Below are 13,916 nucleotides of genomic sequence, written 5' to 3'. Positions count from 1 at the left end.
TTAGATCTAATATACATGATTATCTTATCGTATAGACTACAGACCTTACTATTTTATGCGCACAATTTTTTTTATTTCACGACTTGAAGAATTCACTAATGTCTCAACAAGTGTATCTCAAATGTCCTTCTTTATAAAACGACTTTTAAAACAGTTAGCGACTCCGGAACAAGGAAAAGACACTATAAGTTTTGTGCAGTTCATCTGTAAGTTTGTCCGTCCATCCATTCGTCTGTTACATTTAAATTTCAAAACACTAAAAGCGCAATCTCAAAACACTAAAAGCGCAATCTCAAAAAATTGATTTCATTTTTCTCTCTGGGAGATATTTATCAATGGAAGCAAACCCATACATAGCAAAAATTGTGGTGCATCCGGTGTAAAGAATTAGGACATTTTTTTATACTGCATAGTTTTTAAAGCTTTTACTTCGTCCTTTAAAATCATAAACTATGTATTTAGTGTATTATTGTATTCAAAGTAATTTTTATTGTGTATTTGGTAACTGTGATCCTTCAATAGGGTAGCCTTGTCTATTACTTTCAAAGTTTCGTCTAATCTAATTTTTAGTGTTTTTTTTTTACAGTACATTATATTGTCACCACATTTCTCTATATCTTTGTGTTGTCCTTATTGCTCTTTCTATATATTACTGTTTAAAAAGTGTAAATTTCATTTTTTTTGGGTATAGTGTTACCTTTCTCTCACGTTCTTTCTATCTATTTCTCTCTTTTTCTATTTTCTCTTTCTTTCCCTCTTTCTCTCTCACTCTATGCTATTGTATAGAATTATCAGAATATCTTTCATTATGTTGACAAATATTTTGTATCTCCAAAAGCGTGTCAATACAGCTTTTTTAAATTTTAATATTCATTTTTAAAATAAAAATATAAAATATCTTTTCTTGCAAGATGCGTATAATAATATAGTAGAATATAAAAAAAAACAACAAAAAACAAGCAAATGAAAAGAAAAATGCATTCCTTCAAAGAGAGATAAATCTATGGAATAATAACTTCCTGCTACGGAATTCTGGGCAGAGTGATTGAAAGTAAACACGAGAGTCGCGCTACTAGCCGAGACCAGACGAGACTTCATAATACTTGGACAGGAAATAGAGATATGTTTATCCTCAATGACAAGGCCTGAAGAGAAAAATAGATTTGTGTACGTCGCCATTAAATGTGATCTCTCACTTTCGCCTTTTCTCTCCTTCTCCTTCTCTTTCTTTCTCCTTTTTCTCTCTCTCCCAAACTTCCTTTCTCACCATCTTTTGTCCTCTCTTCCCCTTCTCTGCCTCTTTCTCGTTTTTCTTTCTTTCTCTCTCTCTTTCTATATATATCTCTCTCTCTTTATTTCTTTCTTTCTCTTCCTCTTTCTCTCTCTCTTTCTATATCTCTCTTTTCTCTCTTTCTTTCTCTTTTTCTCTTTCTTTTTCTCTCTCTTATTTTCTCTTTCTCTATCTTCATTTCTATCTCTTTTTTTTCTTTTTTCTTTCTCTCTTTCCTTCTCTCTTTCTTTATATCTCTATCTATTTCTCTCTTTTTTTCTATTGTATTGATTCTCTCTATCTTTTTTTTCTATTTCCTTCTGTCTCTTTTAGGATAAACCCCATCTTTAATTTAATTTCAGTCACCAGATTCTATGAGAGAAACCTCTTCAATATAAAAAAAAAGCAAATTACACACTCAAAATTCTATGAGTTTAGCCATAGGGAGGTTCTCATTTTAATGCCCCGCCTGCGGAGAGATTTAAATTTAAAACACCTTCAGATGGTTTTGAGTTTAAAACCCCTCTACAGATAGTTTTCAATATTTATTCCAAAGCAAACTAGTCACCAAATTCTATGAGCGTAGCTAAGGAAGTTTTGAATTGGTTAAAAAAAAAACTCCAGAAATTTTTAAGTTTAACCCCCTCCCCCCCCCCCCCCCCAACGCAGATGATTTTGATGATTAATCTTCCCTTTTTCTCTCTCTATTCCACTCTCTCTCTCTCTCTCTCTCTCTCTCTCTCTGTCTCTCTCTCTCTCGTTTATTGACTCGTGTAAACCGTCTTGCCAGAATGACTATGCTAATCTAGAAGGTAAAACTTATAATCATAGTATTTGGAGTACTATCGACTAATAGCGTTGGGATGTGACTTTGCAATTGTAAAGCTTGAAGGAAAACCAAAAAGAAGGGGGAAAAAAGGGAAATAACAAAGAAATTTTTTATTTCTCAATGTTATGTCAAATTTCTGCGGAAACTTCAAAACGTATTGAGTCAGACACATGACTTTGACCAAGGAAGCACTATAAAAAAGTAACACCGCCAAACTCCACCAGAGAAGACTTACAAGAAAACTGGCGATAATCCGCAACAATCTGGCTAGAAGGCAGAGGTGAAGCTAAGATAGGTTGAAAGGAGGGGGAGAATTTGAAAATCCACCTGGCTGGAACCCACTCGAGGGTGTCCGCCAAATGATTATTTAAAATTAAATTTTTAATATTTTTTTTTAAATGCAGGGGTCCCAAAGAGGTCAAGCCACCCGGGCCCCCAAACGCTGTCGAATTCTTAGCTACGCAGTGTAAGAACGGAGTCTATTGGAAGAAAACCTTCAAGTGTTCTAGAGATTTTCTTCATAATCTTAACCACCTTTTATATTTTAGTGCAGCGGTTCTCAAACTGTGTTCCGTAGAGTCTCTAGTAGTTCCGCGAAGCCTGAATAGGTGTTCCAAAAACTACTGGAATTAACCTCTCTAAAAAAATGCATAAGTGTCCCGCTAAATACTCAGAATGTGCGAAGTGTTCCTCTACATACTCAGAATGTGCGAAGTGTTCCTCTACATACTCAGAATGTGCGAAGTGTTCCTCTAAATACTCAGAAAGTGCGAAGTGTTCCTCTAAATACTCAGAATGTGCGAAGTGTTCCTCTACATACTCAGAATGTGCGAAGTGTTCCTCTACATACTCAGAATGTGCGAAGTGTTCCTCTACATACTCAGAATCTGCAAAGTGTTCCTCTAAATACTCACAATGTGCGAAGTGTTCCTCTAAATACTCAGAAAGTGGGAAGTGTTCCTCTAAATACTCAGAATGTGCGAAGTGTTCCGTTAATGAAAAAGTTTGGGAGTGACTGTTATAGTGGAACATGCAACAAAAAAAAGGTATAAAAAATAAATGTGATGATATTGTTGTGTCTGCTGAACGAAAGATACAAAGATGTATTTCTTATTCAATATTCTAGGACAAAATCATATAAGTACTCTTTTATTCGTAGTTCCATTTGGGCATGGAACGGGTTGCCTGAATCAGCCAGGAAAAAAAATCAACATTTACTTAAGCAGACTTCGTCTCTTATTAACATGTATGACTAGATCAATATATAGACACGCGATAGGCGTAATTATCTTATCTTTTTATATTTGTTTCTTTACCATGAAATGAGATGACGCCGCTGTAATCGACATTTCTCTATTTCTCTCTGTATTCTTCCCTTTAAATCTTTTCATCTTTTTCTTCTTCAAAAAAAAATAAAATGAAATAAAATGTCACACGCTTTGAAACCTGATCGAAAATAGACATTTTCTTTTTCTGCAAGGGCAGATAACTGAGTTCTACTTTATTATATTTTTTTTTTTAAACCAAGTCATGACCCCGGAAAACAAAATGCATTTTATGTCCAGAATATTTTTTTGTCTCGCTGTGTCTGACACTAACAATGCGTCTCTATTAACCAGGCCACCCGAGCTCAGCAAGGACACGCTTCATTAGTGACAGGAGATCATTAGCGAAGTAGTTTGCAATGTCGTTTGAAGTAGTGCGTGGGTAAGAAAGGAGGACGCTGTCATGGCCTGGCCAGATGTAGAATGGCTCAAGTTGTAAACTAAAGAGTTGCTAATTGCTATTAATCCTAGTAAGAACCCATGCTGCAATTAATATTGTTATGGCGTATGCATTGTTAGTCCGTAAAGCAATCCACGTTTAATCCTTATTGTTATTAATGTAACAATCAAAGTGGCTATATGTTTCAATCAATGTTACAATCCATTTTCCAATGCTACAAACCTTGTTTAAATGTATACTTGAACCCATGTAACACGTAATGTATCCATAGAGGATGGTTACCTGATGTGTGCTCTCAACGTAATGGTATTGTGTTTTTGGAAGGTGCATATGTAGCTTATAAGGTTTGAACCCTACCCGCTGCATCACCCGCTTTCACGTGGGAGGTTTTGGCCATGATGACATAATTTTCTATTCTGAGGGATCCCCTGAAGCATGTAAAACAACACGCTAATATCATCTTTAGAGTCACACAAACTTTCTTTTCTGCCTCGATTTAGAACAACATCGGACAGAGAAGTTTTAACTTAAGACTATTTTGTGTTCATTGTTTTCTATTTTTTGTTTGTTTTGTAGCTGATGAAGGCCTCGTGGCCCAAACGTCCTTTGTTTAACTTGGTCCGGCAGGGTTACATAGATTGCTGGTGTTTTTTACAGTATACGGTACCGTTTACCCCTGCAGCAGTAAATCTTTGTTTTTTGAGTCTTTGTTCTAAAACTGGTCTATATGGATGTGCACACAAAATGGTACGCTTATCCAATAACAACGACAAAAATGTGTCTATTGAGGCGCAATTAAGAAAATAACGAATTTGGAAGTTTAAAATGTTTTTGTTTTTTTGGGGTAATATCTAGAGATAGAAAGAGAGAGAGAAAGAAGGAGAGAGAAAAAGAGAAAGATGAAAAAGAGAGAAAGTGAGAAAGAAAGAAAGATAGAAAAAGAAAAGGAAAAAGGGAAAAAATGACAAGGCGATAGAGAGAAAGAAAAAAAGAGAGAGTTAAGGAGAATGAGAGAGAGAGAGAGGGAGGGAGAAAGAAAAAAGATTTAAAAAAGAGAAAAGGAAAAAGAGAAACATAAATAGTGATAAAAAAAGAAAACGAAAGAGATAGATAGAAGGAGATGGAGAAAAAGAGAGATAGAGAGAGAGTGAAAGAGAAAGAGAAAGAGAAGGAGAGGAAGAGATACCCAATTAGAGAAAATACAATAATTGCATGCAGTCTTTGTGAAACAACATCTTTACACACACACACACACACACGTAAGTCTGAACCTATTCTCTTCCACAAACGAGCGGGGGCTGTTACAGTCTCAGACAGTGAGGAACTGGTGAAATGGTGTGGGCCGGCGTTCTTAATTAAATAATTAACAGCCTAATTTAAAAACCACCCTTAGCAGTGAATCTTTCATGCCACGGTATGCTAAGTACGCTATGACCTAATATCGTTTGTGGAACTTGAGTCATGGGGGGGGGGGGGGGGATATCTGGGAGATGATGTTCTAATTTTAGAACTCGAAACCCCCCCCCCCCTTTTTTTTTTTGGGTATAACATAACCAATTTGTCGTAATTAAAATATAAGCATTTAATTGATAAAATAATAATAATAATAATAATAATAATAAGGCTTGTCTTCGAATCCGAAGATTAATGAGGAATACAGTATTTCCGTGGCTACGCAGCCCCAGCTGTGACCTACATATTTTGCCACATACAGGCAAGCATAACCATTGTCCGCAGGTGGTCGATTTAGATTTTCTTTTCGTCGTCTGCGTTTGTCCTCGGCATCAGATTTTCTTTTGGTCTCAAATTTGAGTGAGTGACCTCCAGCTGTCTCGTTCCGACCCCGCATTCAGCCAGGTGCTCTCTTCTATGTCAGCCAAGGAAAGTTGTCGCCTAAGATGGTATTTGAAGCGTTTCCTTGGGACGCCTCTGTTACGTCGATTAATTGATATAATGATATAGATAATAGATGATAGAGATAACAATACATGCTATTACAATTAAGTACTTAAAAGTCGTAACAAGTGGATGCTGAATAGATATGATTAAATATAAAATGTGTAGATTTTGTTCTCTGACCGTAAGAACTATGAGGGGGCACAGTGGCCAAGTGGTTAAGCACTTGGGTTCCAGGGTCATGGGTTCGAATCTCGGTGAAGACTAGGATTTTGAATTTCGGTAATTTTTAGGGTCGCCCCCTGGATCCAACCAACTCTAACGGGTACCTGACTTATGTTTATGAAAGTCAATGCCCTGGTCGTTGTGCTGGCCGCACTACGCCCTGCTCGTTAAACCATCGGCCATAGAAACAGACGACCCTAAATATCATCTGCCCGATAGATAACAAGGTATGAGATGGGTGCTTCACTTTACTTAATAAAGGGCGAAAAAAAAAAAAAAGTATTCTGTTGATGACGTCATCCAAGTGTCAATTGTCATCTAACGAATTCCTTATCATAGCGAATGTCTTGTAAAAATGTCCATTGTCATAACAAATATCGTCATACATAGCGAGAATTGACGTGAGAACCTTCCCCCCGCTGTTAAACAGAATTCTCCTGTAAAAAGCATTCTTTTAACTAGTCATTCACACACACACTCACACGCCCCCCCCCACACACACACGCCCACACAAACACTTACACACGCCCACACAAACACACATACACGCCCTCACAAACACTTCCACACGCCCACACAAACACACACACGCCCACACAAACACTTCCACACGCCCACACAAACACTTCCACACGCTCACACAAACACACCTACACGCCCTCACAAAGGCATCGTATCCAAGTACAGCAACACTCGGGCCCTGTTCTTGCGATGCTTTTAAATTCAATTAGCAAGTTTTCCAAAAAACTTTTTACCCCAAAATAACAAGCTTAACAAGATTAATATCTGTTGTTGTGTTTTTTTTTTCTTTAACTTTGGCGTCATTTTTGTAGGTGTTGATATTGTGTTAACATGAAAAAAAATCACTCCCCAAAAGAGATGGTTTCTGTCTTCGAGAAATTTAAATTATCCTGAGCCTCGCCGTTATTAGAATTCTCATTGTTCAGTATAATAAGACGAATAAGAATAACTGTATTTAAAAGTGGCTAAAAAAATTATTTTATATTAAGTTATATTAAAATAAGGTTTGATAGAATCTGCTTCAGAACTTGCGATCTATAAGGCAAATGATGCCCAGAAAGAATTTCTTATCTTATATAATACAGACGTTACTTCAAAAAAGATGATAACGTCCTACGCGTCATGCATTTAGTCATGCATATTAACCAATGACTTAAATTCTGCCAAGTCACTGGTTTTCCTGGCTAGCTCAGGCAACCCATTCCATGCTCTAATAGCACTAGGGAAGAAGGAGTATTTGTACAAATTTGTCCTAGCATATGGGATGAGGAATGTGCCTTTAATACTCGTTCGTTTCTGACATAATAATAATAATAATAATAATAATAATAATATGCAATTATAATTTCTATAGTGTCATTACCGAAAACAGCGTAGGCTGAAAGTAACATATAAAAAAAATAAAATCTAAACGAATCAAACAATGTTTCAGTATCAGTAAAAACATCTTTAATAATCATAATAACATGTAATGTTTAATAAGCCCTAATCTTGTAGTCGTAAACGGCTGTCTGACGTAAACAGATTATTCAGAAGATGTTTTAGTTTCTTGAACTGGTGTGTTCAGCGTGCTCTAAAACTAACCACAATAACAAGATGTAAGGACTAAGTCTAGACCGATAGATACTTGAATGAAGTTTAGTACATAATGGGAATTTTGAATGGATCAAGTTCCAAATGGTACGATATAATGGCAGCTAGACAGAAAGGATCAAGCAATCTTGGCTAGGATCCGAGAGAATCACTATCCCAGACATCGACACTGCCACACAGAGGATGAGACCGTGGAGCACATCCTCTACGACTGCAGGGTGCCCAGATGCACAATCAAAGATACGACTAGTCTTGAAACAGATAGAACTAGTGCATGCGCGGGGGGGGGGGGGGGGGGGGTCTCGCCTTGTAAGGAGACAAGCGAGCCATACAGAACACTGCCAGATACCTGGACCGTGCTGTAAGAGATTAATCCCAGTGCGGAGCATGGAGGCTTACAAATGTATAATGGCCACAGTCGAGTCTCTGCTCGTAATAAGTGCCACGTTGTATAGACAAGTGTCTTTTGCCTTCCCCCAGCTCTGTTTAGTTTTTTTTTTTTTCTCTTTTACTCGTTACAAATACTTGTACGGGGCGATAGTGCCTGGTATTTTTGTTAGAATTTTTTTTTTTTTTTGCTAAGTCACAAAGTCCGGTGACATTTATTGGTCATTCGTTGTCCTGAGACAGCCCACCCTCTGATTTTGGTCGAAACGGACGGTGTGTTAGTCCGTAAAAGATTATTAGTCTGTACTAGTTTCTTGGACTTCTATGATTCAGTAGGATTTCTTGGGACCCCTGTTTTAGGGTGAGTTACTTCGCTGTGATATCTCTTATTGTATGTTATATAAAAGGTTGTCGCTGTTTCTAGTTTTGGAATAGAGGCTGAATTTTGTGTTTATTTCGTAAATAGGGTGCCAGTGTTGGAGTTGTATGTACTGAGCTCGAGTCTATGCCAGTGTTGGAGTTGTATGTACTGAGCTCGAGTCTATGCCAGTGTTGGAGTTGTATGTACTGAGCTCGATTCTATGCCAGTGTGGGCGTCGCTTGTCGTCTCAGAAATATATTGCACAGACTTGAGTGCCATTGTCAGATTGGCGATCGTCGACGGCGTTGAGTGTCAGGGCCGTTACACACCAGTTGGGATCAGCTGAGGTATATCTTTATTATTGCCGATGTTGGCAGTATTCTGACGTCAGTCGATCAGCGTCTGGTTGACTAAGAAATCACAGTGACAAGTGGCAGCAGTAGCAAGGTGCTTATGTGAGTTACTGAATAATATCTATCTATATATGTTATATATATATTATCTATTCATCATTTTATCATTGTCATTGTGCATGTACAACTATCAGTATCTTACAATTAAATTATTTTTTTTTTGTTATTTAAACCATCCACATAGTTGGTTACTCTATGTACGACTGTATGTGAAAGATGTTCTTGTCGGGTTGAACCTCGGGACCTTAATTGTGTACACCTATTCAGCAACACAAATAACTCCTAAACCTGCAATTAAGATGTTATCACCTTGAAGACCCAACACCAACTGAAGAATACTAACACCCACAAGCTAAACCCCACAAATCGTGCTGTCCCAAATAGTCACTCCAAAAGTCCTTCAACTATGGTGCGTCTCTAGACTGGATGCCTAACATAGGCTTCATACATTATACGAAAATGTGAATCCCCATGGTTTGTGTATTCAAAATGATCTCGTACAGTTAAGTACTCAGAGGGGGGTATGCCTTGTTTGATTTTGAGAACCCATGATGACATGTTGCGAAGAAAAGATTTTCATCAGATGCATTTTTAAGAATAATGCTTCAGAAAGCGATCTTTTGTGTGTGTGTGTGTGTGTGCGCGTGTGTGTATGCATGTGTGTGTGCGTGTGTATGTATGTGTGTGAGTAAGAGCAGTATTTGCAATTGCTTTCGGAATTTAGATTACAAATTTAAATGTTTTAAGATTCAAAAAACAACACAAGCACCCAGAACCAGTTGTGTAGCTAGGGTGGGAGGGAGGGAGAGGGGGGGGGGGGGTCCAAATTTGAAACTCCCACTGTCCCCCGCCCCTCACTTGAGGAGGCTCCAAATGAGTGTCCGAATCGAATTTTTTTTTTTGAACCTAAAATATTAATTTTTACGTCAATGCCATGTAATCTTGCTATTCACGTTGTTATATAGGTTAGTGACCCTGTTGCATGTTTCCCACACAGATTAACTCTTTCCGCGCGGACTGGACTTTGACCTATGATAAGGCAGCCAAAATGAGTGGCCGTCTGTCTGACCTGCAGAAACGTCTCTTGGACCAAAATCCAAAAAGCAGCATTACCGAACGGTTATAAAACAGCATTACTCTAAAGCAGCGGTTCTCAACCTTTTAGGCTCGGCGACCCCTTTGTACCATCCCCCACTCTGCTGCGACCCCCCCCCCCCACACACACACACCACAATAGAAGAATAGACATAATCAATCCTTATTTTCGATGGTCTTAGGCGACCCCTGGCAAATCGTCAATCGACCCCCAAAGGGGTCGCGATCCACAGGTTGAGAACCCCTGCTCTGAAGGATGTCACTGATATACTGTACCAATTTGAATTTAGACATTTACGTATTAAGTACATTATCTCATGTCATGATGTCGAAAGTCAAACTGCAGGGGTCCCAAAAGGGGTCAAACCCCCCGTGTTCCCAAATCCCTTGCTATACCACTGATAGTCAAATTCTTATTTACTTTAACCCTTTCTCCCCTTTCAATGTACTTTTTTTTTTTCTAAACGAATTCAGGTTAAGGTGGCAATGAGTTAAGTGACAAGGGGGCCTAAGTTTTTTTACAGATCAAGTTGACAAAACAACGCATCCAATTTTCTCGAGACTCAGTAGACCAGTAGTCAATGAAGTATGCATCATGCCAAATCATTGAACAGGCCAGCTAGTTCAAGCTGGATCTTTATATGAGGTAGATACAATGAAGCCCCCCTGCAAGACAATGAGCTAAATATGTACTCACCTCGAGTCGAGACCTTCCTCCACAAGCTCATACATCAGCTGCAGCTCCTTGGAATCGATACTCATGTAGAAAGGCTTGAAGAGGAAGACTTTAGCATAAAAATCTCTTTGCCGAGTATCGATGCCCAAGACGTGGTGGCTTGGAAAAGTGGAAGAATCGAATATCCAGTTAATCCAATTTACGAATCTCGATACATGTAGATGTGAATACAGAGGAAGCACATGTCCTTGACTCAAATGCTTACATTAAACAAACATTTAGAGAAATTTGAGGAAATGAAATTAATGTATTTCATTGAGCTTATTCATAAAGATTATTAGTTGTAATTTTGGTTTCTGCCTCCTAGAATAATCCAATACAGTGTTAGCATTAAGGATTAATGAGCATAATTCCGTAGGCTAAACTTGTTGTGTTTAGATCACAGGAGGGGTTTGAGTCAGTGACATACCTGTCAAGTATATGTTTAGGCAGCTTCACAATCTATTACCAAGATACAAGAAAGGAAAAGATTAGTAATTGGTTGAAAACATTTTATCATTCATTCACACTTTAAAATTGTCATATCTTTTAAAAAAGTGTCAGTTTTTTAGTGTTTTGAAGCCCAAAGTTAATTTAAAATTATTATTTCTCATCCACTAATAATTGACAGATATATATAATAATTTTAATAATAATTTTATTTATAAAGCGCTGTTAACAAACAAAATGTAGGCTCAAGGCGCTGTAACAACATTACAAACATAAACACAACTGCTAATATAACAGTTAATCTAAAAAAGTTTTAAACAAGTAGGTCTTAATGTTCTTCTTAAAAGTGGTATAGCATGTTGTCTGTCTGAGATCAATGGGGAGTGAGTTCCAAACCTTTGGTCCGTGAACTGAAAAAGCACGAAGACCGTAGCTTTTGAGGGAGAAACGTGGCACTACTAAAAGCGTTGAGTCCTTTGAGCGCAGGGTTCTCTGGGGGACATATGGAGTAATCAGTTCGCTAAGGTACAAGGGCATCTCATTGTTATATATACACTGATGACAAAGTGTGGCGACCTTGTAATCGATTCTCGCTTTCACGGGAAGCCAATGGAGCGTGCGCAAGAGCGTAGTAGCAGAATCTTGTCTAGTTTTTTTAAGGACTATTCGAGCGGCGTTGTTCTGTATACGTTGCAGCTTGGCTATTTTGTCATCAGGTATACCTGCTAGCACGGCGTTGCAGTAGTCAAGGCGGGAGAGTATGAATGCCACAGCTAGCGTTTTTGTTGACTCCGTTGTTAAATATGGTCGGATCTGGCCTAATCTGCGCAGCTGCAGATAAAGACCTTTGCAGAGCTGATTTATGTGTGGGTCGAAAGATAGTGTTGAGTCGAAGAAAACTCCAAGATTCCGCACTACATGGACAAAAGGAACATGGCAGTTCGTGATAAAGAGAGAATCTGTGCTTTCAACTTTTGAGACATTGTTCCTAGTGCCAATCTTAATTATTTCTGTCTTGTCTTCGTTCATCTTGAGTTTATTTTCAACCATCCAATCGCTCACCCTTGCAACGGTACTACTGATTTTCTCTGCCAGATGCGACACCTCTGAGGGTACTGATGAATCGTATAACTGTGAGTCATCGGCAAAGAAATGGTATAGGATGCCGGTTGGCCGTATGACACCGCTGAGTGGATAAGTGTACATAGTGAACAGTACTGGGCCTAGAACTGATCCTTGGGGTACTCCGTACTTCAAAAGTAAGCTTGTTGATTCCGTTCCGCTAACAACGACACTTTGGGTGCGTTCCGTCAGGTAGGATCCAAGCCACTTTAGGACGACTCCTGCTAAACCAAAAGTTGCAGAGAATCTGGCCATCATAATTTCATGGTCTAGCTTATCAAAGGCTGCGGACAAGTCCAGCATAGAAAGAATTGATATGTGGCCTTTGTCGGAATTGTGAAGTAAGTCGTTTAGTACCCTGACCACCGCTGTCTCTGTGCTACGGCACTTCCTATATGCAGATTGAAATTCTTCCAAGAGACAGTACATATATATATATATATATATATATATATATATATACATACATAGGTACATAAATTGATTTAGATTGAACAACCGTAAGTAGATAGATATAGATACTGTTATAACTACAGTGGCGGACTGAAAGGGTTAATGTATGTGCGGTCTACTGATACACACGACTCAGGCCAATCATACAGGTCAACGGGTCAACGGCTGTTGAACAAGAGGCATTACTGCTAGTACACGCAAATATGACCAGCATTATGGCCATGTGACCGAAAGCCTTCACGGTCGAGAGACAGTGTGTTAAAAAGGGCAGTAGAGTCCAGGACAGCAAGCAGTAAGGACTGTGTGCGACGAAGTGAGAAAATGTAGCTGTACGAGCTAGAGCAGAGGTTCTTAACCTGTGGGTTGCGACCCCCTCAGGGGTCGATTGACAATTTGCCAGGGGTCGCCTAAGACCATCGAACATATGGATGGTTTTTGTCTTTTCTTCTATTGCTGTGTGGATGGGGGTCGCCGCAGAGTGGGGATTGTAAAAAGGGGTCGCCGAGCTTAACAGGTTGAGAACCGCTGAGCTAGAGAGACTTAGTTAGGCAATTCTTTGGTGTAGCAAAGCATTTGAAGTTAGTGTAGCCAATTGTGTTTATTGGCTGTTGTCGATGTAGTTGTAAATAAACTGCCACCTTGTTTATTGAAGCTCTTGTTGTCAAGTTCTTGTGTTAGATGTGCTGTTGTGTTTAGCAGTGTTTGCAGAAGGCCCTGATAGAGAAGATCGTAACAATACATACATACATACATACATACACATATAGGTACATAACTACATACATTGACATAGATTGAACAATCTTAAGTAGATAGATATAGATACATACATACATACATACACATATAGGTACATAAGGTGGGAAGCGTGGTCGAGAGGCCAAGTGCGCATGACCTAGAAGGGGGCTCGAGGTTCGACACCCGACTCGGGCACAGTTGTGTTTACTGAGCGCCTAAAGGCAGCACGGAAAACCTACTCCTAGATACACCCTCCCCCACTGGTCCACAACTGCTATGTATGCTGAAGCAGCGCTATATAAAAGCTACTTATATATATATATAACTAAATAGGTAACTAGGTTAAGCTATGAGTTTACAATAGGGAATTTGGCGTGAAAAGTAAGAGTGATTTCAATTGTTTATTTCTAGTTCCCTTTTCAGACCTTGTGGTCTATAGGGCAGATGATGTAAAGGTCATCTGTTACTGTGGCCCACGGTTAACGGGGGTGTCATGTGGCCAGCACAACGACCAACCACCTTTACTTTTCCCCAACTAATGCCAGATACCCATTAGAGCTGGGTAGACTCAGAGGCGTTGAATTAAAAATCTTCACCAGGATTCGAACCCCGGTCCCCGGTTC

The 13,916-nt window shown here is 38.9% G+C and overlaps 1 protein-coding gene across 1 annotated transcript in view; it reads right to left on the bottom strand.

Moving 5' to 3' along the window:
* LOC106071743 (uncharacterized) overlaps positions 1-10,787 on the bottom strand; it is a 190,922-nt gene extending 180,135 nt beyond the window's left edge. Inside the window, exon 1 of the mRNA XM_056008942.1 lies at positions 10,513-10,787. Coding sequence (XP_055864917.1) covers positions 10,513-10,577 — 65 coding nt within the window. The 5' untranslated portion in view covers positions 10,578-10,787. The remainder of the gene's footprint in view (positions 1-10,512) is intronic.
* Between the last annotated feature and the right edge of the window lie 3,129 nt (positions 10,788-13,916).

This window comes from Biomphalaria glabrata, chromosome 13 (genome assembly GCF_947242115.1).
Source record: "Biomphalaria glabrata chromosome 13, xgBioGlab47.1, whole genome shotgun sequence".
Taxonomy (NCBI): domain Eukaryota; kingdom Metazoa; phylum Mollusca; class Gastropoda; family Planorbidae; genus Biomphalaria; species Biomphalaria glabrata.
This window is presented reverse-complemented; position numbering and strand designations above follow the sequence as displayed.